This window comes from Falco punctatus (assembly GCF_963210335.1).
Source record: "Falco punctatus genome assembly, chromosome: 10".
Lineage (NCBI taxonomy): Eukaryota > Metazoa > Chordata > Aves > Falconiformes > Falconidae > Falco > Falco punctatus.
The window spans coordinates 37,181,184-37,208,539 of record NC_137590.1 but is presented as its reverse complement, the minus strand read 5'-3'; the positions used below and the strand labels follow the sequence as shown (position 1 = coordinate 37,208,539).

Here is a 27,356-nt window from a genome sequence, read left to right as displayed (position 1 = left end):
TCCCTATAGTCCCCACAGCCTCCATCTGCTCCCCTTGTATTCCAAGTGAGGGGCATCACAGATCTATTTAAGAGCGTTACTGTATTCTTATTACTGAAGCTATTAAGTTGCATTTAATGTATTTGCAACCAAGGGTACTTCCACAACACGAGACAACCCAGTAGCTCTTTTTCCAAATGCTGATGTGTCAAGCAGGACATTCAAAATAACCCTCTATCCGAACAGAAAGCCAGAATGATAATCTATTCAAAGACTTCCGTTATGTAGCAAAAGTATTTTATTATTCACTCACGGGCCATAAGAGTTTCTTTAGGAGAAACAGAGAACCCCAGATCCAGGCAATTCTAGATACTAACCATAATTCCCTTTGCAAAATTAAGAAGGAAATATTTCTTCAACAGGCAGCATTAAATTATTTCCTTGAAATGTCTGTTGAGATCCTGGACAACATCATAGCAGAAAATGACATAATAGAAGAAAAAGTCAGGTCTGCGGTGCCTGCATGTAATATACCATGGAACTTGCACTCAGAGGAAGAAACTGGACATAAAGATGGTATAGTCCGGGTATTCTCACACATCTCTCACTAGCAGGGATGCCTCACCAATGCTTTCCATCCCACTTGTGATCACATGCATTTATCCCTCCGGCTGGTCGGCCTTTATCATTGACCCTGCGGCTCTGCACCGACTGCTTACAAGAAACAATAAAATATCAATATAATAATAATAAAAAAAGCAGTGTATATGCTTTGACATCTTGTTATTTACGCATTCTCAAGCTCAAAGAAAGGAGTAAAAGCCAGAACTATGCGGATGCCCAGATCCTGAGTGGACAGCCAGCAGGCTGCCCTCTAGAAATTGCTATGCAGTCCATACTCAGCACTGGCCTGGCAGCTGTAGCTCAGGCATTACGTGATGCTGCTGCCTCAGAACAGATGAAATTGTAGCGTGATCTGGACAAACCAAAGGGTGGGGGACCTAACAAAAGTAGTCAGAAAAAAACCTAAACCCAAACCCCTTCAGCTAGAGGCTGAAGATACAAATCTCATGAGTTCTGCATTTGTGTAGTTTTTATCTGGATTTTTGCCCCACAAGAGAACAGGAATAAGAAATAGATGAAGCACAAACCATATGCAGTCAAGGCAGGGCAGAACTCTTTTAATTCCTGGGGGATGGATGGAAAGGTAGAAAGAGGGTATCAAAAATGATACTACAGGATACAAATATTTTAATGCAAATTCTGCTATATCTAGATGCAAGGCTTTTTTTTTTTTTTTTTTTCCCAATTTAAAAAAGACATATCCTTCAAACAGCAGAAACACTGTTTGGATGACAAATTATATTTTTAATTGTATTATAATTATTTTGTCTGTGAATTCAGAGCTGCTGCTTTGATAACATTTTATGTGCTTTATTGAGACAAGTCATACCATCCCAGAAATTCAATTACTTGCCTCTTCCCCTCCCAGGGAATTCCTCCTAGCAAGGCACTTGCAACACAAGATCAATACGATTAATTTCCCAGGACTGTTCTGGCTAGCGCAGTTTTGTAATTGGTACAGACACTAAACTTGCAACCAGAGATGTAGGTGGAGACATTATCGCTGACTAAATATCGCAAGTGCAAAGAAAAACAGGATGAATACTAGAACTGGGTCAGAATTCTCTGCTATAAATATGTATATTAAGAGTGTGCGCGCGCGTGTGTGTATATGTAAGAAACTGCTGACACAGCACTGTGGAAAGCGCTGCTAGAGAGCTTTCGGTTGCTGCCAGCAATGTTACCATAAATCAGAAGGATTCTCGGGAGCAGCTCTGCGGTTAACCTGCGCGAGGATACTGAACAACAGCCCATTGTTGCCAAAAGGGGACTATTTGATGCTGCTTGGCATCACCTTGCACACTTAGTGAACTAGGCTTTATACCTATTTGTTGCTTAGCTTAAGCAGAGGACAAAAAATAATTAGTATTCTATAACAGTCAAAACAAATCAGGCACCAGCCAATGTCAGGACAAACACAATGCTCTTACCCCGATGGTTAGCACTTCTCCAGCCCATTTCTTTAAAGACCTCGAGCACCTCCGTAGCAGATGTACTTCTAGAAAACCAGGAATTGAGGCAAAGGGAGCACAAGAAATGCTTACTTCTGGAAAGGTTTCATTGCAAGACCTGTGATCTACGGATATCCCTGCAAAAATCCAGCTTAGAACGCACCAACCTGTAAGGTGAGCAAAAGCAAGAGGTTGCCAGGACCTCACAAAGGCACCTGGCAATTGCAGCTCAGCACCGCACATCGCAGCAGGCGAGGGGTCAGCCCTCCTACCCTGCAGAAGCCGTCTTGAGGATGAAGTCTTTCTCAGCTGCCTGGAAAGGGATGTTAGTGCTACAGTTCCATGTGTCTAGAATTGCATGAAATCCAGACTTTGGCTTCATAGTTTTACCAAAATCAAGGTTCCACAAACAGTCCAAACATTCTGGGGCTTTCACGAGTTTGCTAAATAAACCATTGTTAATTTGGTGTTGCTTTCTGAGTAGCAACTGACAGTGGAAGGCATGTATGGTGCTCAGGTACAGTGAAACGTCAAGTTTTCAAATATTTTTAAGATATGTACTACAAATAACAAAGTTTAGACAACTGTGCTGGCAGATTTAACTTTCTGATATTCAAGGATGAGCTTACACACATAGAGACAAACTCCTCCAAATCGTGGGGAAACATGCCAAAATCAGATGCCTAGCATTTTATTTTCTTCCCGATGGAACTTATTCTGTAAATTACTGCAAAGAAAGAATCAAATAGCATGCAACTGGAAACCTACTGAAAGGCTACAATGCACCAACAGATAAATGAGCAAACAAAATGCGAGATTCATTTCCTCACTAATCTGATGAAATCAGGAAAACGAGATTACAAAACCACAGAGCTTCACTACTGCATGTCTCCCAGTGCAACTATGAGTTGTTACTTGAATGCAGTATTTCTAAGAGCATATTTCTTTTTTTCCTGTCTTTTGTTCTGCCTGAGGCAAAGCTTATGTACCCTGGAGTAACACAGGAATGTGATTCAGTAATTGTAGAGTGACACCTTCAGTTTCAGGAAGATGGGAGCAAGGTGAATCCTCTCGCAGGAATAACTGTAGGATCCTTAATCCTCAGAGTATAACTGTAGGATCCTTAATCCTCAGAGCTAAGGCACGTCAGTAAGTTTGCTCCCAGAACAACAATGCATCAAGGTATTTTGCATGAGATACCATTCCCCATGCATAGGCATGTGAACAGGCAAAGTAAACAGGACTCACTGGGAAGGAAATGAAGATGTGGGTAGCCCTTACCTCTTCTGATTCCCCGAGAGCCAAGAAACTTTGTAAGGATCATCAGATTTGCAGGAAATTTCTTCCTGTTTAGTATTTTCTGAAGTTTTGTTTTGTTTTGTTCAAGGGTGGTTATTTTGCCCCCCTGAAGTTTTTAGCAATTTTGCCTGCTCAACACTGTCTTGACACAAGGCACTGCTGGGACCTTAAAGACCCCAAACCGATTTCATTGTTGAAAGAGCCATTCACCCCGCAGCCTCCATGTACCTTGCCTGGTTACCTCCTGACCGAATACAGATCTCTCTTTATACAGGAAACCTGAGACTCCATGGCACTGTTCCAGAGGCTAAACAAAAAGAGGTTGTAAACTTTAACCAATCTGCCTCCCTACAACTAGCTACAGAGACTAATTTTCTGAAACCAAATCCTCTTGTCTGACACAGAACACACTTTTGGAAGGGCTTTAAGTCTACAGACTACCATGAACCAAAGCCAAGCAATCCTCTTTTTCTTGCCTCTGGTAAACAAGGATAACATCAGCAAGCCTTTGACAGAAGCAGTCAAATCTGAACACTTAGGGAAAGCATCGCCACCAGTAGTCATAAGAATGGACAAATCTAGGGTGAAAAGGAAGATGACAACAAGAGGATGCAATGTACTGTTCCCCACTGTGGGGAAAGGCCTTCTTCTTTCAGTGGAGAGATAAAAAAGAATCACAGAGAAAACATGGAAAGTTTTGAGCACAGCAATCTCTTTCAATATCCTGTTTTAGCGTAGAGGATTATCGATGCCTAGGAAATAGCTAGGGATGACCAAAAAATGCACGCACGGAAAGTTCCATTTGTAATACTCCGATGCTACAATGATGGAACTCTAGCAAAAATATGCAAATAATATCTCATTAGTCAACTCCGCCTCATCTGCTTTTTTTCCTTTATATTGAAGCTTGGGCAGTTTCCTGTACCTATACTGGGAAAGCAAAGCGTATTAGCAGGAGAGAATCTTCCTCAGCCTCGTCCCTGAGGGTACAGGGACAGAAAGGTCCCTCTTACTTTCCAGCTGAAGTTGGGTCTCCTCTTTGTACTTGAATGGAGCCTGACACAGCTATCCATGCTTTCCCATTTCAGGCTATTATCATAAGGTTAATTACACCATTATCCCAGATTACAGACCATTTGAGAGCCTTGTTGCACTTTACTTTTTCTGTTTTCATAGAGATTAGCGAGGCTGGGTTTAGCTCTTCTGTCCTTGGTGTGAAAAGCAGCTGTGTCTCCAACTGGGCGCAGGCAATGCGGCGTTACACTTCTTTCTAGAGGAGAAGTAGGGGCTGATTTTTAAAATGATGCTGAGCACCCACAGTGTCTGCCACCACCTCTGAATGCCAGGCTATTGGGAGATGAAACATGGAGCAACAGAACTGCATCACCCTATTGTGTCTTGACATCCTTTAGCAGCACGAACAGGTGCAATTGACACGGACCAAACCGCAGCCATCCGACAGTTCTGGAGCGAGCCAGTTCAGCTGACCACTGCGACAGCGCATGCAGGGCTTCCTAGGTTTGTCACGAAAGGTTAGCACTTATTTCTAGCTGTCCTGAGTAACCCAGTCACTGTAAGCAATGCTAGCAGAGGACCAAATCATGGTAGAAAATTCACTAACAAAACACCTGGACAGCCTTGCCAAAACCCCCTGAAAACGTCCCCCACAATCATAATGTTTTGTTTTCTTTTTTTTTTTTTGCCAGTAACTTTCTTTGTTCTTAAACATCTATAGCTGTTAGAGGAATATGAATCTAAAAGCAAAGAATGTGTTTGTTGTTGTGTTTTTCTTTTTCTTTTTAAAAAAGTCATATTAAGTGGAGTTTTTTTGATTCTGTGCCCAGATACCTACATTACAAAATATAAGACAAAATTGTAGGTACACAGTGTGCCAAGAAAATCAGCTCAGCATGGCTTGCCCAGGCTTTTTTGAAAGAAAGCATGCATGCTGTGTCACCATTATGATTTAAAATAGCCGGGCCTCCAAAGTCATAACACTACTGTACTATAGGACAAGGTGCCTGCAAATGCCTGTAGCAGCAAGCCAGTCGATTAGCTTCAGGACCGCAATGAAAGCATGACTTTGATTTCTGTTCAGTGTGTATATCTTGCAGCTTCATTTCAGTACAAAACAAAGCTACGATGAAATGAAAGCAAGCTTAGGAGGAGGGTGGAAGTAACCTGTGTCTTTTACAATAATCCTCATTATTATTTACTGTGGAGTGCAAACTTCTCAGTTTCAACAGAGAGGGGGATTTTCTACAGTAAAGCAGAAGAAAATGGGGGTTTGCATTGTAAAAAGACTTCTGCTTCTTTTGGGTTTAAAACAGGGCTCAGAAGAGCTGTTCTCTGAGCTCAAGGCTTGCTAGAGTAAAACACGAGTCTGTATGTATGTGCACGCACAGTGTCTTGCCAGAGAGAGACCTCTTGCATGCTTCCAATATTATCTTCTACCCTCTGTATTGCTGCGAATCAGGACAACACCCAAGGAGCTTTTGGATGTGCTCTGAGACCTTACCAAACAATTTTTTTGAAACTGGAAAGGAATTTTTATTTGTTGGCACTGTTGGTTTTTTATTATTTTTTTTTTTTTTTAAATGCCCTCCAGCTGCTCTGGGATCCTGGTTAGAAGTAAGGTTCAAGCTGCTGCAAGTTCATAGATGTCACAGGATTCAAGACAAGTACTTACTAGCACAGTGGGGAGCCATGCTCTAGCCCCAGCTCCCTCAGCCTCGTGCGAGGGAGAGCTGTTCAGCAGCCAAAGGAGGATATAGAAACAATACAAGAAGGAGAGAAGATCCCTGTTCCATGAGTTATTGCCCAATAATTGCCAGCTGAGCTTAGCTAATACAATTTTGCCCTTAATTAAGCCTCTAATTAAACCAGTCTCTGCCCTTACCTTCATACCACCTTCAATTTGTGTTACCTTTCTCAGATCATTTAAAAAAGATACCTAGCTGTCACTTAAATGGACTCATTCCATGTTCTCCCAAGCCTCCTGGATGCTTTGCTGGCTGAAGTACTGGTACTGTTCCTACACTTCTCCACCTGAAAAGAAAGCATTTCTGAGTGTGACCAGTACGTACCCTACCTGCCTGGACACACAATACAAAACGAAGGTGACCTTGCTTGTAGGAACCGCTGCCCTCTTCCTTGTCAATGTAGCACTATTAACTTCTTCTCCTCCTCCCCTTTCTCTATGCAAAAGGAATTAGTTTCTGATGCTTTTTTTTTTCTAGCTTCCATGAGATTCAGAAATTCCTCTGCACAGAGATTCAAACCCAGATTTGCCAACCACTGTTTTGGAGCAGCCTATGAATGACCCATTCATCGTGAGCATGGTGGCAATCAGCTACAACCAAAAGTGTGCTGCAAAGGTCGCTGAACCAGTGCTGCCCGCGCTCCAACCAGGGACAGCCAGAGCTTTGCAAAGCCTCATGCCCAAGCTACTACGAGGCACGTGTGGATGTGGTGCCACCCAAACGCTGCTGGATGGATCTCCAGCCCCAGGCCAGCGCGCCTGCAGTGCACTGTGTTAGGTGGAAGGGTAGGAGGTTTGTGCTACAGCAGAAACCACTGCTCCTTCGCGTCGGTGAAATGGCACTGCCTTACTCCCCAGCCGCTTCTGCTACTGAAATTGTGCCCAGAGTTTATGGCAACACCCCTGTGGGACTGATTATTTGACTTCAAATCATGGCCAAAGCTCCCTTACTTAGCACGAAGAGGTAGAGGATCCATGATTACGGCTCAGCCAGTCTCTTTTTGAGAAGTAGCAAAAATTATCGTTGCCCATTTACCTTCTAAGGTGTTCTTTGGTAAAACGTCTCTAGTGGAAACCCTCTAGGAAGTTGGGAGCAGCAGGATTAGGGCTCCCTTCAGTCCCCTGATGACCACAGTGTGCAATCACAGACACTGGTGGTACAACTGGAAAGTTTCCAGCAGACTTCAGCTACGATGAAGCAGGAACCCCATCTCCATTCAAGCTGACATTTTGAGTATATTTTACTCTTGGGGTTTTTGTTTTGACTGCCTCATTTGGCAGGATTATCATACATGGTAATCAAGCCAAGTCAGATGTCTTTGTTGCCAACATCAACTAGAGCAGCACAGCTAATACTCACATACCCAACTGCCCTGGGACAGATAAGCTATGACAACCAGAGACAAAGAACCGTCAGAGAATCAATCTGTGCAAAGCTCAAGTGAACAGGAGGAAAATCACATGCGAATGGTGGCTCCATCATGAAATGATACACCAGAAAAAGGACGGCCTGGGCAGGGCAAAGAGCCAACCCACACTGGAATTGTCAGACATGCACAAACACAGAAATATATGTAGACTTAACTTCTATTGTCAACATACATATTTTTAATAGGGATAATTTTAGAGTATTTATAAGGCTGTACACATTTTAAGGTTGGAAACACAATGTATTTATTCACTCTTTTTCTACGGCTGGGCAAAGAGCAGTATTTATTAGGTGAAGTGTCTGACAAGCCTTTAGTGCTGTTAATCACACCATCTGCCTTGATATATTAAGGCTATTAGGACTTAACTAGATAAAGATGCACATGTTACTAAGTGAATCACCTTCTATCTGTCTAATGGAAACCAAGTGTTGATTTAAGTGGAGTCGTCTGTCTAAAAAAGAGAAAGAAATTGAAATAAACCCAAGATTAACAGATGTCGCAGAAGGGTCAATGTTGAGCAACGCTGGATCCAACGCTTTTAAAAAAGAAACTTCCATGAATGTTTGAACTCACTTGAATATTTCTCCCTGCTTGAGTGTGCAAATAAAACATTTAATACCATTTGTTTAGCTTTACACATTACATCTATACAGATGTCATTATCTATACATTATCTATATCTATACGGAGGACAGTTTCTGTGTCATGTAAGTATGCTCAGTCCTCTCCGCCCCTAGGTTCCTGGGCTGCAAAATGGTTAGTGAATAGTTTCATTTCCAGATGATTTAAAATCTACAGTCTGAAGTAGCCTCGGTACATTTATGTTGGCCAGGTTGCTGTGGTTTATGTGTTTATATATGCTGTTCTCAAGTACTGGATGGTTTTAGTATTAATGGGCTATGATTATGTTGAAGGCTGCACTGGCCAATATAACTATTCAAAACTAGAGAGGCTTTTAAACACAGTAACAAAAAGGAACGCTGATTTGCGGCGGAGTCCCAGGCATGGCTTAAGTTCAGTTCCTGGCTGTGCCACAGGTGCCACTGCGATACCTCGAGCCAGTCACTTCCCATGCTTTTGGCCTTCCTTTCTCCATTTTGCATGTTTAATCTGTCAGAGCAGGAGCTCTCGTGCTATGACAGTGCCACGAAGCAGCCACAGCACAGACCCACCCCAAAGGCAGGTGGGTCCCCAGTCCACCCCCAGCACGTACAGGGGTGGCTGCATTCTGCCTGCTGGAGCTGCCCGCTGCGCGGTGGCTGCTCAGGGCTAGGGAAAGAACTTGTGGGGCAGCCCCACGCCAGCTGCAGGAACAGCGGGATACTTCAAAGAGGTGTAAAAAGTCATCGTAATCATATTTGCTCTAGATTTGTATAGAAGTAATGCAAACCTTGATTTTCTTATTGAAAGATGAATTGTGGTTTGGTCACAGCCCCAGTGGGTAGGATGCAGGAACAGAGATGGATTTAACTGTATTTGCCATCTTGGTTTCCTGAGCTCTAGGAGGGGTAGCAATACTTTAAACCAAGTGTTCATATTCTGCTTTTAATGACTACCTATTTTTCTTATCTTCCCTCTGACTCGCACAGTGATAAGTAGGAGTCAGGCAGCAAAAGCTCCTTCTCCTCTTTCTGTTCCTGCACTCTAAGCAGCACTGGATCATCTCTGTTTTGCAATTTTTATTTGTGGGGGGAGGAAAGGGAGCAGATAGGATGACAGAAGGTATGGACTTTGCGTAAGAAAGGGAGTATATCTTCTTTTACACTGAATCTTTTCCAAGAGCTGAAGAGATTCCATCGTGAAAAGACTGCAGCCTGAATTCAACTCCATGCACTTTTCCTCCCTGATACTCAACTGCAAATGAAAATAAAATATTTTCATTCCAGTGAGATCACTCTAAAAACAGTTCTTTGACAAGGAATGATTTCAACTGTGATGCATCTAACTTCAGTAAAGGTTCATCCTAGTGTATAAAAACCAGAATTCACCATTTACATTAGAACTTTTTTTGGTTGTTCATGTGCAACACACAGAGGAAAAAAAAAAAGCGCATTGATGAACTTGTGGTAATTTCTTTTCCTTTAACCTATAAGAAAGAAAAATAAAAGCCTTTCATAGCACACTGTGCACACGTATTGTTCACTTAAACCCTTTTTCTCTGATCCACTCTACAGCTCTACAGGATATTTAGTTCATGCAACTGTTCCACATTCTCTCTGGGAATATCCACCATGCATTTTCATTCCACACCAGATGGAATTCAGTCTATGGACCAGAATGATGAAGGCTACATTTCAAATCTTGCTTGGGTTTATCTTTGAATGCCAGGCAAAACAGGTTTTATGTGATTTAATAAAAGATTGAGTCATCTCAATTTGCAAACCTTACATCCACTTACATATCTGCTCAAATGAAACCACAAACAGCTGATTCCCAAACCAGCAACTAATCTGAAGACTGCTTGAAAGATTATCAACTGGTAACACATTATTTAATTCCTCCATTTCCCCCCTCAAATTCCTAGATTTTATAGGATATATTGCATGTTATCTAAAATTCCTCTGGGATTTCTGCTCTTAGTAAGCAAGTAGACAGGTATGCAGATCACGAGCACGCACCTGTTGCCAGTGTTAAGAATTAAAAAGTTATTAATCAGATCTCAAACAGGGAAAATATTATATATATATATAAAATCTCATTGATTTTTTTCTTTATAAATATTATATTTTATATATATATAAAAATATACTTAAAAACCCCAAACCTCTTTGTATTTGTAAATGTTTACACTCTACCTTCAGCATCATTCTTCCCAACTACTGGCTGCATCTAGAAGTGCTATAAATTTGGGGTAAAATCTATAGGAACTCCCTTCAACAGGAAGCCTTCTCTTTAATACGTCACTTCTGCCTTTTTACTTTTTTGTAAAATATGTAGAGAAGCATCACAGATGACTGCGTGCAACCAAATAACCGGAGCTTAACTAGCCATTGCTTTTGAATACCTGCACAGCAACCACATGCTAGCCTGAATTACCTTCAGTCACTCTTCTCTACAACCAGGATAATGATTTATCTGGCTTAACATTATTTTACAGTGCTGAGGAAGCGTATACTCTCACCTTCTGTAAATAAGCTAATGAGCTGCAGTATCCTCACCATCTGTGGCTGTATTTTATTCAATGCTAGATTTGGTTTTTTGATGTAATCAATTTTCCTCTGGTCCAAGAGCTGACACTTCAGAAACAGACCGCACACCATCACAACAGCTTGTAACACTGCCCTGCAGGCCAGGTCTGAAACTATACCTAAGCTCCTGCACCAAGATAGTATCCTGCAGGTTACAGATAGTACTTAACACCGTGGATATTAAACCATTTCAAAACTAACACAAAAATTGACTATTTTTCATTTGCGCTGCTATAGGCTCTGACGGTCTTCAAACAGATGAAATCAGTGTTCACGAGCGGCTGCAAGTAAAGGCACCCACACCTGACAGCCCGGGGTGCGATGCTGTGCAGCCCCTTGCGAGTGGCCTGGCGGGAGCCATGGGGGCTGCCTGCAGCCCCCCTGCACCCCCCGGGGCCGCTGCGCCGGGCTGTACAGGGCCACGGCCAGCCACGCGCAACAGCCCAGCGTTGAAAGGGCTATACTCAACAAAACTAAAGTTTATCTACCCCAGTTATCTTGCTTTGGTACAAGGCTTGTAGCAGAGTCTTAAAAGAGGAGTGTGAGAAAGTACATATACATAAAATCATGTTTTTCCTTTTTTTTAACCAACTTGTGCTGGCTGCTGTTGAAAGTACTTGCTGAACTGGAGTTTACACACAGTCGTCTTGTTTAATAGTCCTCACGTGAGCCCTTCTCCACAACTTTCCCCAGCATCTCTCTCAGTTTGGTTCTATTTGGCTACCAAAGCTGCTGGCAGCAGTGAATCCTACAAATAAATATTTTTTGCTTTCATTTTTACCATGACTCCTGATAATTTCACTGTATCTGGGGAGATGGGAAGTGTAGGATACTGGAAATGGAAATCTGCAGGTTTTCGTTGTTTACCCACTGAGGTATTATCAGATCAGTGAGAGAAAAGCTATTAAAACTGTGGGGCTGCCTAAGGACCTGGACTGGTAAAGGACATGCTTAGCTATAGTCCAATTTATAGAAAACGGGCATCCTCCATCACACAGTTCAGCACCGAAATTGCTTCCGTATGCTTGTACTTTAGCATCTGGCAAAAGACTAAGGATTAAATTAACAGGGATACTCAATCTTCCATATGCTGCTTAATATTCCTCCACATCCTCTAGGTTACTACTTCTGCATTACTGCAAGAACTACACAGATGAGTAACTGCCTGGCGGCGATTCTTTTGATTTTTATTGATTTTGCATATCTTTTAAAATTTCCATCCAAACCCATGGGTTTTGGTTCCTTTTCTAGGTATCAGGAAGGAAAATCCTCACACACCTATTGCAGAACTGCTAATTTTCAATACCTGAGCTGCCTAGTGCTGAGAATTTCCATGCCGGACACTTTCCGAAGCAGTCTCTTGCAGCTGATGACTCCTGGCTCTAACCATGCTTTCCAGCACCGACCAGAAAGTCAGATGGTCGTCTGTCAGTCTTTTACCATCAATTTTTCAGCATCAGTATCCAATTAAAAATAATGGCAAAAATGTTCCTGTCCATGGCAAACTGAAGTGCAGGAAGGCCATCACCAGCCAAGGGCTTTGTTCAAGTTTGCGCTAATTGCTACGTTACACCAGGACGCACAGTGGCTGTTCCCACAGGCTACGGAACACCTTTACAAATAGACAAAAAAACCCACCGAGGTTTGATCGTGTGTTAGATAATGCAGGTATTACACATAAAATTGGAAGACTGGCCACACAGGAAGAATTCTTTTAGGTGAACAAGCTGTCAACATGACACCTGGTATTTGTGAATGCAGGAGGAGGTAGATGAGAATACTTTCCCAATCAAAATGTTAAACTGCCTAAGGTATGCTCCTAGGATTGTAAATACGGAGTATCCAGTAATGAGACACATATATGTACAGATCTATACTTCTACTTATGACAGCAATGCTGTCGGGTAACTAACACATCCGTGTTACAGAGCAAAACTGTATCACAACCACTGAAAGAAAAACATCCTCCCAAAGGCATACAGCCTCGATAAGGCTCAATGCTGCTGCCAGTCCTGATGAAGGAAGACTGAAAGGTTGGCACATCAAGGCTACTGTAAATTTTAATCAAAAGGCCTGCTTCACAGCCTGCCAGGGCAAAGGAAAGACTCCTACCACCTTTAACAGTCTCTGGAGCACGTCCCAAAGCTTTATTGCCTTGGATGGGCTGGGAGTTCATTATTAGAAATGGCATGATTAAAGTTTACCTTGTGACACAGTAAAAGAGCAATTTTATTAACATTACAGGGAAATTCCTCTGCAACATGTAACTCAAGTTCATATATTTTTCAGCAAATCAACAAGAGAAATAAGTTAGATATGAAACCTTTTGTAATGGGGAACTATTAGTTGATTAGAAAACAAGAGCAGGAAAGGGCAAGAGTAAAATCGGAAACTGGACCTAGACTTATCAGTGGCCATTCCATTCATCTGGACTGTATTTAACAGCGCTCCAGCCAAAGTGGAGCCAAACTAATACACGTAATGGATAGAATAAATGCTCTGGTGAAACAATTGCAGAAAATTATTTAGCTAGAAGAAAATGTCATACCACGTATATAATGTTGTAACGTACAGGTCTCCACCGCTTTTTGAAAGCCACATCAAATAAAGCCTTTGCACTTCTCTTTGAAAAGTTCCATACTCAGCACTCATGGTGAAAATTGTACCAAATATCTACCATATCCTTACAGTTTTCCTGAGCATGGGATCAATGCATTTAACAATCCATCAAAGACATTGTAGATGCAAGACAGAAAACCAGATCACCATAACCAGAACTCGGTAGAGCTGTGCAAAGAAGAGAACTTTCAGTTTTGTTTTCCAGATCAGTTCAGATTCTCAGTAGGCAACCCAAGCCACACAGTAGCATCTATTTTAGGGCACATGCTTTCACATGACAGATTTGGTTTTAATTGGTTTAAACAAGTGGTGCTATCTGCCTTTAAAGTGAATCTGAAAAAGTGAAATGATTCTCTGCTGAGTGCTGCGCTGCATGTTGGAAGTTCTGCCTGTTGCTCTTTGGGTTAGTCTCGGTCAGCACGCAGGCGTTCGGCACATCAAACCTGCATACGCTTGGAAAGGAGGTTGCATTGTCTTGCAGGACTGGTGGATTCACACTAAAAGGTGCCATATATCTTACTACTACGTATGTTCTGGATAAACAGAAATCTCCATTTAAATCTCTGCAACAGTTCCATATGACTGAAAAAGACTATTATATAATTTGTAGTTGTGACCTTGGCAATACTGATATTAATACTGTCCTTACTATCGGCTACAGGAAGAGTTCTGAGTATACAGAAAGGACACCTAGAAAATTGCTTTGGATTGCTGTAACTATTCTTAAAAGGCAAATTTTAAAGCATCCAAATGATTGCAGAAGGTTAAGTCCTATTCTTAAAAGAACTTAGCAGAGAATAGAGCATAACGTCTACTGCTCAGAATGGTTTGTAACATTTTATTGGAAATTTAGGTTCTGTTACTCTGCTCTGGGAGGTGCACAGGTAGGACCTCCTGACATCGGGGGCTGTATGCCATGGAGACACAACAGCCTGTCGAGAGGCCAGGGGCTGCCAGCTTTAGCCCTTGCTGTGTACTCTAGATGATTTTGTGCAGTACCCATATTTAAGGCCAAATTATCTTAGGGTTGCCAAGCAGTAAGCCTGGCTGATCACCTGAAAAGTGCAAGCTGTGCCAGTTACATCAAAATTAACAGTCGGCCAAAGGTTGAAAAATGACAGATTAATTTATTCTAAAAAGCTAACAGTGCAGTCATTTATGGCCAAGCTAAAATTAAAGTGGTGAAGAGAAAAGAGGAGGTATAGCCTGCAGAGGTTCTTGAGGGCACTGCGGGCTTGTTCTGCATGGAGCTGCTGGGCACACCCCGATGGAAACCAGAAGGGCACAGTATTTGCTGCCCTCACCTTCATAAGCAAGAATAATGGCACAGTCAAGACATGCTGCCATTATAGGTTGGATTATGGTTTCTCTTACAAAGGTTGTGCAGTTTCTTGTTACGTTAGTTGCAAAACCACCTTTTCAGTTGCTTGCCAAAATTACAAAATTCTACAGGGAGGAATCTGTAGGAAGGTTCCTGCAAGTGTGATTCATGCCCCTCGCTTTCACACATTAGGAAACAATTTGGTTATATTATCACAAACTGCATATATTACAAGGTCAAAGTTTCACTCAGCGCACAAGATGATCAGACTTTATGGGCCTCTCTCCCTCAAATGAACATGTTCCTAAATTTAAAAGAAGAAAAGACAATTTTTTGCTGATTTTAATACTTGGAAATTCAGATTTATGCCACAAAGTATCATAATTCCTGCTACTACACTGCTGTTTGACTCTAAGCATTCTATTTTTCAAATGTCCCTCTCACATGCCACCCTCTCTGTGCTGACAGCCATACACATGCCTCCAGAGTATGTTTGCTTGTGCCACAAGTACAAAAACTTTGCAAGAGTGACATGATTTCCCAGAAACACTGCTAAATACTCTTGAAGACAGAACTATCTTCATTTGTAAATGCTTCTCGAGTTAAAAATCCACCTCCACAAAAGCCTATAGGAATACACATAAAACTGGATTCTGCCCCACTGATGTGCAAGTACCAGACCCTGTGCTGACCATAAGCAGAAGCACCCTAAAGTTTAAAAAAATGAAAGTTCAGGGTTTCTCCTCTTTCTGCTTTAACACAGACTTCTGTACATCAGCCTCCTGCTGCAAGGAGCATGTGAACAGTCATTGAGAAAGACCCAATGGAACTCAGCTTATTCTTGTGGCTTGGGAAGTGCTGTGTAATTTCTTGCTGTGGCAGGAGTGTCCAAATAATCTCAGAAGGCTACGGCTCATTTTAAAATGCCTTAAAGGAGATTTTTCAAATGCGCAGAAAGTGGTTAGATGCTAACACTAGCCTGCAGCACTGAAAGTCTCTCCTTCAGAAGTCCCAAGGTTCAAAACTAATTCACAAACCAAACGGGATGTAACTGTTTGAAATATGTAGTCACCTTAAAAACCAGCTAATATAGACATCCTTTATACAGTGCTCAGCTCAGGAAGGCTTTAACTGTAGGTTGAAAGCACAGCGTGCACTGTGTACTTTACGGAAAAGAGAAGCCCAATCTCTGAGGGCAACCCCCCCCCTACCCCCCAAACTAGCTTTGGCCACCATCTGCAGCTGCAGAAAAAATGTGATTTCAGTGTTGCCAGTTGTTGTCATGTATACCACTGCTTGCTGAGTCCAACCGAAATTCTCTATTTTTAGCCTTTCAGCTACTTTCAGATAAAATTCCTGCAGATAGGACTAGCTGTATACAGCAGATAACATACAACTCTGAAACCACAGATGACCTCATGCAACTGCAAAGAAAGACGGGTCTGTAGTTAAAACAAGGCTAAAATTTAACCCAGCTATACTAAAATTAAACAGGGAGTGTTTTACAGTCCCATTACAAGACATAAAACAACAGTCACTATAAATTCACGGTGTACTTATTTGTAAGGATGTAAAAAGGGTAATTAATAACCCCAAAACGGCTTATCTCTGAGCCAGTACAGCACCAAAGCTTTCCCAGGCTTGCTGGAGAGTTTACAAATAGCTCTGAGAAGCTGTTTTAGCTGTCATTTGAGAATTATTTGTCCAAACTGAAAAGTCATTGCTCTTTGTCACAAGCCACAAGACATTTTCTAGTGTTCCACACTTTCAGTTGACATTACAGAGAGAAAATAAATAAATGTAATCCAAACGTTCTGGAAAGAGCTTCCATGTATACGTATGGCTGGGTGGGCACTGCACAGTGCTGCTGCTTCCAGCAAAGCGCAGGGCACCCACCTGCCTCCTGCTTCACCCTTTCTGCGTGCTACCCCACATACCAAAAAGCACCCGTTCCCTCTAAAAAGCCGTTTACTTCCAACAGGTTGAAGAACAGTTTGATTACTATCGTTCTATCTTAAGTATGTAAGGAGTACCAGGTGTAAGGAACAGACATGCCACAGGTGAATCAACACGGGGCAGATGCTTCACCAGCATCCCTTGGGATGTGCTGCTCACACCTCTGAGGTTTTTTTTTTTGCTGAGTATTTGCTGGATATTTCTTCAGAACAAATCCTTCGTGGGCTTATCACATACTTCCAGTTGTGGAAGAAACACTCTAAAAGCTCCTTCCCTCAAGAAAAATTTTCACCCCTGAATACCAAATGAACAGTTTAGATACACAAGTGAAACAATCCTAAGGTACAGAAATTCTTTCGCATTATAGGACATCAGTGAAGGATTCAAACCTTTCCTTAACTCTTCCTGTCCTTCCTTAATACCAACAGAGGCAAACCTCTGTTTCTTAACAATGACATAGCCTCTACCTGTCATCTATCTTCAAGCACAGCCAGCATTGAAATAAAGGGTTACAAAGCACTTAAACTGTTAATTTTTGATTCTAGAACAAGTCTGATTTTTTTTTTTCTGGCTTCACGTCACTTGAAAGGAGAAACTCCATTTGTCATAAGGAATGAAAACCAGGACAGAGCAAGGTTTGCTATCGCTCCCTCTAAGGAATTGTAGGTGGACTTATATAAACAACAGAGCAACGATCAAAGGGAAATCTTAGGGACCATAACATACCGAGGTATTAAGGGAACAGAGCCTTTTATCTATGGTGGAGGAAGGAAGTAGAGCATTGAGACATGTGTAATATATACAATTAAAAATCAAACCTCAAGTGAGTCCCAAAAGACACTGAAATCAATTAAGTCTGGTTTTTTCTTATTCTGTTAGAATGACAAGAATGAATCAAAAATGCAATCTGTCACAAAAATTACACCCCGACACCTGGAAAAGTCAAGCATTCAACTCTATTTTAAGCTGAGTTTCACCCCACATCCTATGAAACAAGCCCTGTTCAATCACAGACCACGTCCTTGCTCACCAGCCTGAGGCTTACCTTGTCCTCCACTCTGTTTAGCCGAGCACCAACCGTGTTATTCCCTCGATCTTTGCTTTTTTCTGTGGAACAACAAACATTTTCAAATTAATATACGGTGGTATAAAAAAATAGCAGCGAGCCACAAGAGGGTGTGTTTAACCAGCCCACCAACATAGCGTAACTGAACACCTTTGCCATAATTCTATTCCTTAAAAGTAGCTTTTTGTTTCTTTTTATAGTGTTAGCCCCCACCATGGCTTTTAATAGCCCTTAGGTTTAAGGCACTTCCAACCTTAGTATTGTGCTTTAACCTGGGAGGACAAACCATTCCTAATGTAGTTAATGTTTTAATTGCCTCTACAGCCAGCCTGAACAACGCATTTGGTAACTTTTTGTCGTTTCCCCCCCTATAAACTATATAGAAACATGAGTTTCAAGATGACATTAACAGAGTGTTCATTAGCCGAACTTGTCGCAAACAAACTTAGTAATTTGTGCTCCTTTTCCAGTTTCTTTTCAAAGCTTTTGAAGCTCTGTGTGAATATTACTGATTTCACAGGAACGTTGTAATCAGAGCACACCATTTTACTGGAAATGTGGTGTGTCTCGGAGAGATCAGAGCCAACATTTTGAGAACTTCAGTGAAAGTAGGTGCTTTAAATATCTAAATAAGAACAACCCTACTTTGAAGGTGTTGATGACTAAATATTATCATGGATGCCTAAACTTCAGACCACAACTAGTTGGCATTGTTTAAAAATTTGGCAACAAAATGAAAAGTATTTTAACAAGTGTTTTCCATTAATTTTATCTTCATACAACTAACTTCAGACACATCCTTCATATTAACGCACCTGAGACAGAGATAAAAAGAGATGGCTTCCCTATGGATTGGTCCAACCTATAAAAGAGAAAGAATCAATTTAAGTTCTTATCATCAGCTTGAACCAGCATCTTCACTTTCCCTAGCTGCAGCGGGGAGGCCTCCTCACAAACAAGCAAAGTGAAGTTCAGAGAGTTCTGGTTTGTACCGCAAGGGAAGCAGTTGCTTTGGGCTAAATATAACTTGAAATTAAAAAAATACCAAAATAGGATTAAACCTAGATTGGTCTTTAGCTTCTTTAACCAGTGTGAAGTTTTATCATGCCCATCACTTTTCCTTTGTGATGGGCACGAAGAGCAGTTTTTCCCCTTTTCCCTGTTCTTCTCCAGCTTGATTGTTGCCTCTACCTGCCACCTCTCAGCTTGCTCGTCACTGCAACTCTACCAGAGCAGGCAGCAGCATTTCACTCTGTGAGTATAATACAGCCGCTTACGGTCAAAGCTAGCAGGGACTGAGGCCATACACATAAGTATAATGAAAATTTTAAGTCCTAGTCATCAAATTTTTAAGCCATTTGCCTTTTCCTTCCTACATGAAAACAAAACTTTACTGCAATACCATTCTACATCCTGTAACTTGGCAAAGCCCTACCAGTAAGCCTGTAGTTTTTGATCCCCTCAGTCACTGACTTATTTACAAATATCATTGTGCTGGCGTTTATGGATACAGAGACTGAACTTCATTGACATACCTCCTCTGTAACTCCTTGATTCGCACCATAAGGTTGAGGTGACCCTGAGAATACTGCTCAATAACATCTCGGACATCATAGGGCTTTCTGGCTTGCTGTAAAACAAAAAATCAAGCACCACGCCTTTAAGCCACAAGGAATGGTCTATGGTAATGTAGATTCTTTTTCAAGAATAAACAGTAAATTATTTTAACTCCTTTTATAACACTGTGTAAACATTGGAGGTATTTTAATTGTTGCCACAATAACACATTTTTTGTGGAATAATTATGGCAGTTCTGATTTCATCCACCTTCTTGTTACTGTGCAGGTCTACCTGCCTTTCAAGAGATTATCCACTGAACTTGAGGCCGAAAGAACTTGTGGCCAAAGCGCCAGTCTGGTACTTTGCTCAGAAGTTTGCGGTCAGTGTATTTTCTTCTGAAATAAGGTTCACGGTCCTCGGCCGCCGACCAGTGAAGAGGTGTTTCACCTGTGGAAGCCGTTGCTCTCAGCCAGAAGCGAGACAGCTGGGGCTCCGCGCACAGCCTTTCCCATGGGAGGGTTAAAGCAGTCCTGCCTGAAGGTGCGCGACTGAGCTCCCCTGCAAGAATGATGAGCTGAGCTTTCAAATCTACTGGGAAATACTGGGAAAATATTGGTGCAAGGAGTGACCAGGAAGAAAGCCCCGTGCCTGCCGTTTGCACTTCACACATGGGAAAGCCGTGGTCTGACCGGTTGGTAAGGAAAATACTTCTGGGCAGTATTAAAGAAAGAGATGACAACCATAATTTTAACCAATAAAATGCAAGACTAACTGGAATGCAAATGAATGAACTTGTCAAAGCACAATGACAAATTAAAAATATCTAAATCCTACATCTAGAAACTAGAGTACGACCAGTGCCAGAGCCGCATATGAGAGGCAACAGCGAAGCTCTGACAATAATGGAGAGAGGAGTGGGGTGCAAGTGTCCCGCATTACACTGCACAGGAACACCTCAACTTATGATTTGGTAGAAATCTTTTACTTAAAGATGCTAAGGGACTCAGCCAAACAACACAGTAACAATAAATGATATGGCAGCAGGCTGAGAGGGGTGCTCCTGCCCCTCTAGTCCGTACTGGCGAGACCTCCCCTGCAGTACTGCATCCAGCTCTGGGGTCCCCAGCACAGGGCAGGCATGGACCTGCTGGAGCAGGGCCAGAGGAGGGCCCGGAGATACTCAGAGGGCTGGAGCTCCTCTGCTATGGAGACTGGCTGAAAAGGTTGGGGTGGTTCAGACTGGAGAAGAGAAGGCTCCAGAGAGACCTTACAACAGCTTCCAGTAGTTGAAGGCGGTTACAAGAAGGAAGAGGACAGGCTTTTTAGCAGGATCTGTAGTGACAGGACAAGGGGTGATGGTTTTAAACCAACAGAGGGTAGATTCAGATGAGATGTAAGGAAGAAATGTTCTATGATGAGGGTGGTGAGACACCGGCGCAGGTTGCCCCGAGATGTGGTAGATGCCCCACCCCTGGGAACATCAGAGGTCAGGTTGGACGGGGCTCTGAGCAACCTGATCTAGCTGGAGATGTCCCTGCTCGTTGCAGGGGGTTGGGCTAGATGGTCTTTAAAGGTCCCTTCCAACCCAAATCATTCTATGATTTTATATTTCTAACTCATTCACTACGCTGTCTATAGATACTATGTAGGTCACGTTCAAGGTCTGGTAAAACCCTTGGTAACATCAAGTTACCACTTTTCCTTTCTTGTGTCTTTTGAGAACAAGGAAAAGAGTTTACAGTGGCAGCTTCCAACATAGCAGATTCTATACCACATTTGAGGTCTCAAAAGTATTTTGTCACCTGTACTGCAAAAGCAGGAGATATCTCTGCACTGCTTAATCTTATTTCGCATGCTGCAGGTTTTCCTCAATTCCATGCCACAAATACTTTCTTTTTTCAGCCAAAGGAAAGTGGGATACAATATAAAAACCAGGCTGTGGCACCTTCATGCAGTCCCCTGCACCTGTCCGGGAGGTAGCTCTCACCTTTTAGGAATCATTAATAATATCACTTCATCAAAGAAACTGTATTTCAGTCTTGCCAGATTCCCCAAATCAAACCTGGGGTGAATGTAAGATGTTCTCCAGTGGAAGGCTGAACAGGAATGGGAATTGCGTCAATTTAACCAAAGAGCACACAGGAGAATTCCCAGGCACCCTGGCTGCTTACACACATGTAAATCACAACTAACATCCACAAAGAAAGAAATGTGATTGAATAATGGCATAAACCCCTAAGTTTTTCCATGGGCTGGAATTATAAAGACAATGATATTTTAAAAAAAGAGAATGCTTGGATTATTTTTGTACCATAAATAAGGAAGAGAGAAATCTGCAAGATCAGCTTGAAAACTCCAGGTTCAGAAAAACTGTTCAGTAGGAATAAAGATGCAGCTTGCTCCTGCCGTGTTCGTGCTCTGATGCAGGTGTCTGACAGTGGAAAGAGCAGACACGTCCCTGCCTGCTTTTCATTTAGTGGGCTGCTGCTTCCACTTTAAAACAAGAACTGAAAACCTGGAGTAAATAGAATTTATGAATTAAGCTTAATTTCTGAGTAGGACAAGGTATTTAATAATCAGTACTGATTATTTCATAATTACTTCATATTGAAAGCCAATCTTTCAAGAGAAAATAGTCTTGATGTTGATAAGAAGTTAATTTTTATAAAAGGAAAAGAACCTGCAGCACGCAACAGATGAGTATTGAAGGAACAAAAGTAGAAGCCAGCCCCATAGCTTTCCTTAACTTCTCTTCTTGACCTTTGTCCCTCTGCTAATTAAGCAATAGTCATGGCAAAGATCTTCTTAAATGAGTTAAAATTTCCTCCATTGTATCCGAAAGTTTGCAAAAGGCACAGACACCAACACCAAACATTAACCATTCCCCATGGTTGCTGCTGTTCCCCAGGAACTGCCAGCGCAGGCAGGCAGCCCCGGGAGGGGGGAACCCGTGCAAGGGGAATTTCTGGGAATTGTAACCAGGTAACATAGAACACCCTTTGAAGCGCAGGACACTGAACCACATTGTTTGGTATAGCCCAGTACAGAGATTAGAAAAGATTACACAAACAATTCGTGATTCATACCATGACAAATGAATTACATAAAATGATGAATTATAAGACTATAAATGCAAGACTTTCTAGTGAAATGTAACAAACCAGGCAACAGTTTACTCACGTCACCAGTGGAACTGCAGCCTGTATTTTTAGTTTATGCTATGTATAGAATATTTGCCATAGTGAAAAACATAGCACAAGTTAAAAACGTATTGTAGAAGGAAACTGATTTACTCAACAGGAAGAATTTACATGGAAAGAGAGAAAAAAAGTATTCAAAATGACAATAGGAACTCAGACCAAATCCCTGGTCTCTGGATCCGTGATGTATATCACAGTTGTATCCATGTGTGTAAGTCTCAAGAATTTTAGAAACTTTCCTAGTTGGAAGACAAAGATTATTTACTCATGAATCCAGCTAATGGAATAACCAAGTACAGTGATTCTCTTCCTGAAACTCAGTTGGAAGGTTAGACTGTCCCAAAGACATCTGAATTATAACTACTATATGAAATTCATTTTTGGTGGGTGGGGTGATCAAAGCCTAGAAAACCCATTAATTTTGAAGTACTGTTTTTCCTATAATCTACAGAATCCTTCCTTAACTGTGGGCCACTCGCCTTAAGTGATGCATAGTACTTGTGTTGACTACTAGCAGAATGTGATCTTTTCAATTTGAAACAGTTCTACAGACTTCACAAGAGCATAAACACATCCATGAGAAAGGTATTAATTCTTTATAATATTATGCTGGGTTCTTATGGACTATATTCAAACCTGGACTTTAAAACAGAGCATAAATTTCTCCCCTTCCTTTAAAGAGGAAATAACGCCCAAGTGTGATGCTTCACAAAGAACTGCTTTTCATGTCCTTTGAAATTTCTTTGTATCCATGTTTAGCTTCTCTTTATTTATTTTATTTAATTTTTTTTAAACAGGAAGGTTCTGCTTTCTAACTGACTTTTGTCCTTGTGCCATCACCCTCTGTTATTAGTTGAGCTCTTAAAGAAATGTATCTAGGCAAATTTAGGCAAACAGGTGTATCCTGCAAACAGCTGGTATAGTTTAAGAACCATGCTGGGTTCATGCTGGGACCTATTTTGCAAAATTTTCCTCTTCCTCTCCTTCTTCCTACTTCCCCTCTGAAAAAAAAAAAATAAAATGCTTCAGAGGCATCTCTAAAAAATAGTCCTTTTAAGTGCTGGCCTTACTTGGTGTTCCAGCTAATTTTAAGCATGAATAGTCCAATGGATTTCAGCTGAAATTTGGAGTTTTTTTCCAATAGTTATAGAAAAAAAATATCTAAATTTTCTTTAAGGAAGATACATTTCACATAAACACAAAAAGCTTAGAAGGCAAATAGCTACCGTGAAACAGCTATGCAGACCTCTTAAATGCTGAAGGACACATTTAAAAAATGCGTCTTCTGCTTTACCTTAATTTCAGATATTGCATTGGACTGGTTATTAGAAACTGTGTAGTCATTACTTGGCACACATTTAAACGTTTTAATTTCTTATGACTATTTTATGTGAGTACAATAGAACAAAGCAGATTTACAACATACTTTTGAGGAAAGAATAATGACAGCGGTTATCTCTTAATTATGGGAGAGAATTTCAAAAGCACCTTGTGGCTTGAATTTCAAGGTGACTTTGTGCATTAAGTTACTTAGGTGCTTTTGAAAACCGTACCTTTGGTGCTTTCCAAATTTTTAAACTCGGTCATAACCTTGCGTACAGAAATTACGGAGAAGGATCAGATATCCCCGCTGTGTTCCTACTGGGAGACTCCGCCGCTGACAGCAGCGGCCGTCTGTCACTTGTGGGACGTGGGAGTGACTGGAGACACGTTCCACCCCAGCCTGACTGACCCTGACAGCTCTGCGGGAGCGGCCAGCACGGGCAGCCTGGGGAGGGCAGGCTGCGAGAGCGGGGTGAGGGACAGCCCTGTGGGGATGCTGTAGATGGCCAGGACCCGGCCTTTGGCAGATGCGAAAGTGAGAGTACAACCGAGAAGCCAGATTAGCAACTGGGATACCGAGTACAAACAAGTTTTAAGTACGAACTGAATAGTCCCATTCTATTCAGTCAAATGCTTTTTCAGCTTCTATCAAATCACCTGCCGCAGGGGACTTCCGTTTATTTGCCAGGTGGATAATGTTGCACACAGCATTCAGGCGTTTTCCAAATCTGGTTTTGACAAATACCACGTGGGAGGTAGGTATCTTGTGTGCAGATTTCTTTTTTCTAAGCAGTTTAGTTAATACCGTGGCAAATATTTTATGATCTAAATTTATGAGAGTAATGATTCAGTAATTACCATGGAGCAAAGGATCACAATCAGGTTTTAGAATGAGAATAAATTACAGTTTAATGGAACTGGCCGTACTTGGGCAATTTTTCACAGAGCAGCAGTAGGCACATCACTGGAATGGGCCAACTCCCTCGCCAAGTTATGCGTGCTGCCAGCAAGCATTAGGAGCTTCTCAACAAAATGACTATTAAAACTATTTTCAAGTAGTCCAGACACTGCGCCTTTCTTAATTTTAGTCTAATAAAAACAGGTGAAATGTGCCAGCAGAATCTTTCTGAAAGCGCTCTCTCCAAGAAAATCCCAGACATGGGAGATTTCTACTTCAATGCTGACAGTCCCAATATATGATACATAACTGGAACTGATTCCTGAAAAGCTCAGGCAATGTTAGCCATAAATTAGCTCATGAATTTTAGTAAAAATAAAAAGATTCAAAGGAGAAAGTCACTAAAGAATTCAGGCAGTGTTGCTAGATTTCAAAAGAAGTCAGAATCATGGGTTTGAAGTAGCAGCAAGCATCACCTAAGAGAAACAATCATCTCTTGGAAGGCTAGTCACCATCATCATCAGCAACACCTTTTTGATCCTAAATTTTTCACCGTCCAGATCAGAAGGAAAAAGGACACCCTCCCTTTTGGTGTGGAGGGGCTAGATCAAGGGTGGGAAAGCTTTTTAGTCTATTGTAAGTAGTAGTGGCAAGGTCATATATGAAAATGGCTGTGGGCAGCTAAGCCCTTCTCTTTCTTTGCATTTTCAGTTGTGAAGCCTGTTGTGTAGAGATTGTCCCTTACTAATTAACTTTAAGTAATATATTTCTTACATATATATGTATTTACCTGGTTTAAATCAAGCTGAAGGCTGTTGACTAGTGTTTTTACTGGGTTAATGAAATGGATTTAGAAAACTCATTCATAGAAATTTTGCAGTCAGATTTTTTTTATTCAGACCAGGCAACAGGGTCAATTAGCAACTGTTAAATGCTTACGGCATCACAATATCACATCCAGCAAAGCGGCACACAGGAGATATGTCAGCGAGGGCTAGAGGAGTAAAGAGAGCCAGTATTCCACAAACTGGGAAGGACGTCTCCTACCTATGTAGGGGGGAGGAGGGAAAAGGAAGGAGAAACCTTGGAACAGGCTAGCAAATTTCCAGCCCGGCTTCTTATCAGGACTTGCATTATCATCACTTAAGAGACAGAAACAAGGCTGAGGTAGCATTTTAATCTCTAATCCTACTGACTCAGCGTGACAGTAACATATAGCTCAGAATTAATGGAGACATACGAGAATGTTTGCACTGCAAGAAAGAGACAGTGATAACAGAGGGTTAAGGGTCAAGTCCATTAGCAGAAAATAACATTTTAATTCAGGCTGCATTTCAGAAGTTTAGCCTGTTTCCAGTGCATCCACAGTTGACTAACCTGCTGCTGAACAGCCCTATTGAAGGAGGGGGAGAACAGCGGGTCTAGCTCACCATTACTGAAATGAATTGTGTCAGGCTCTCTTAAGCTTCTGAAAGAAACAACGAACCAGGAGAATAAAAGGGTTTATTTCAGAAAAGGGCTTTCTCGTCACAACTCACCTGAAATTTTTTCTTTGCCACAAAATACTGCATCCTACGAATCACCTTAATTGCAGCACGGTGGTGTTCTCGCAGCCTGTGGGAAAAGCGAGGGAGGTGAGCGGGGCGAAAGGGCATCTCCATCCAGACAATAACTGTAACAGCCTGCAGCAAAGGCTTCCCCAACGCAACACCACGCACTGTAAGGAGCTACGGTTCAGCCTGGGAGCACAACACACCTCTGTGATGCTGACCTTCCCCACCATCCAAGGCAGCTATAAAAATGCAGGATTTTATCTGACCTATGCTAGGTTTGCATAAGTTTCACAGTAAAAAGAGGTGTTCGTGTAACCTATTCCTATGTGGAAGCAAACCTCCACTCACCTTTCCCAGTTTCATTTCCACAGGACAAAAAAAAAAGCTATCAAGTTTCCGCATATTCAGCCATGCACAACTTTTATACCTGGTCACTCTAGAAATGCAGCTTTTGGTTGTCTTGTGGGTTTTCCGAGTATTTTATTTCCCCACCTCCAAGTCCTGTAGAATATGTTTCTTCGCTTACATAATTTTTTTTTTCAAAAATTATTAAAAAAAAAACACCTCTAAGGATTTTTGAGTCATTCACTGCTAAACCATCCAAATGATCTTGTGGTAGCTGGATGCAACATCTACAGATACACGTATCCCAAAATGTACATAAAGACAAAATAATCTGAAAGGTCTTTAAACAAATATATGCCCCTCTTTATGCACATGCATATGAACTGAAAACAGAAATTTAAAAGTAAAAATTTGCTCTTTGTACTTTAAAATAAGAGATTTTCATAGTACCTGACATTATTTTTTAAACAGTTCATTAAGGGCTTAGATTTTTCAAAGCTTGCAAAAATGATGTAGTTTTCTTCTTAACATTAAAATATCAAGTTTATTTATTCCACTTTTCCATTCTGTTAGTCTTATCAGGATGCATTTGAACGACATTCTTGCACAACCTTTATTTCCTTTTTATATCTGGTACGTGTAACTCTCATCCCAAACTGACAGCTAGTGATGGCTTTGGGAAAGCAGCAGTAAAAGCAGAGTTAGGTATTCCACATGTTTTATCTTTATAGAATCATTATTAGTATTACTGATAGACTGGCATATTAGCGCTGTTTGTACTGA

At 41.4% G+C, this 27,356-nt stretch overlaps 1 protein-coding gene across 5 annotated transcripts in view; it reads right to left on the bottom strand.

Moving 5' to 3' along the window:
• Window positions 1-27,356, bottom strand: part of KCNQ1 (potassium voltage-gated channel subfamily Q member 1) — a 367,457-nt gene that overhangs the window by 90,381 nt on the left and 249,720 nt on the right. For all 5 annotated transcript variants that reach the window (XM_080405255.1, XM_080405256.1, XM_080405257.1 and 2 more), the window contains 4 exons: window positions 26,214-26,289; window positions 19,230-19,324; window positions 18,510-18,556; window positions 17,674-17,735 (listed from right to left, as the gene is read on the bottom strand). In XM_080405255.1, the coding sequence (XP_080261381.1) occupies window positions 17,674-17,735; window positions 18,510-18,556; window positions 19,230-19,324; window positions 26,214-26,289 (280 nt within the window). The remainder of the gene's footprint in view (window positions 1-17,673; window positions 17,736-18,509; window positions 18,557-19,229; window positions 19,325-26,213; window positions 26,290-27,356) is intronic.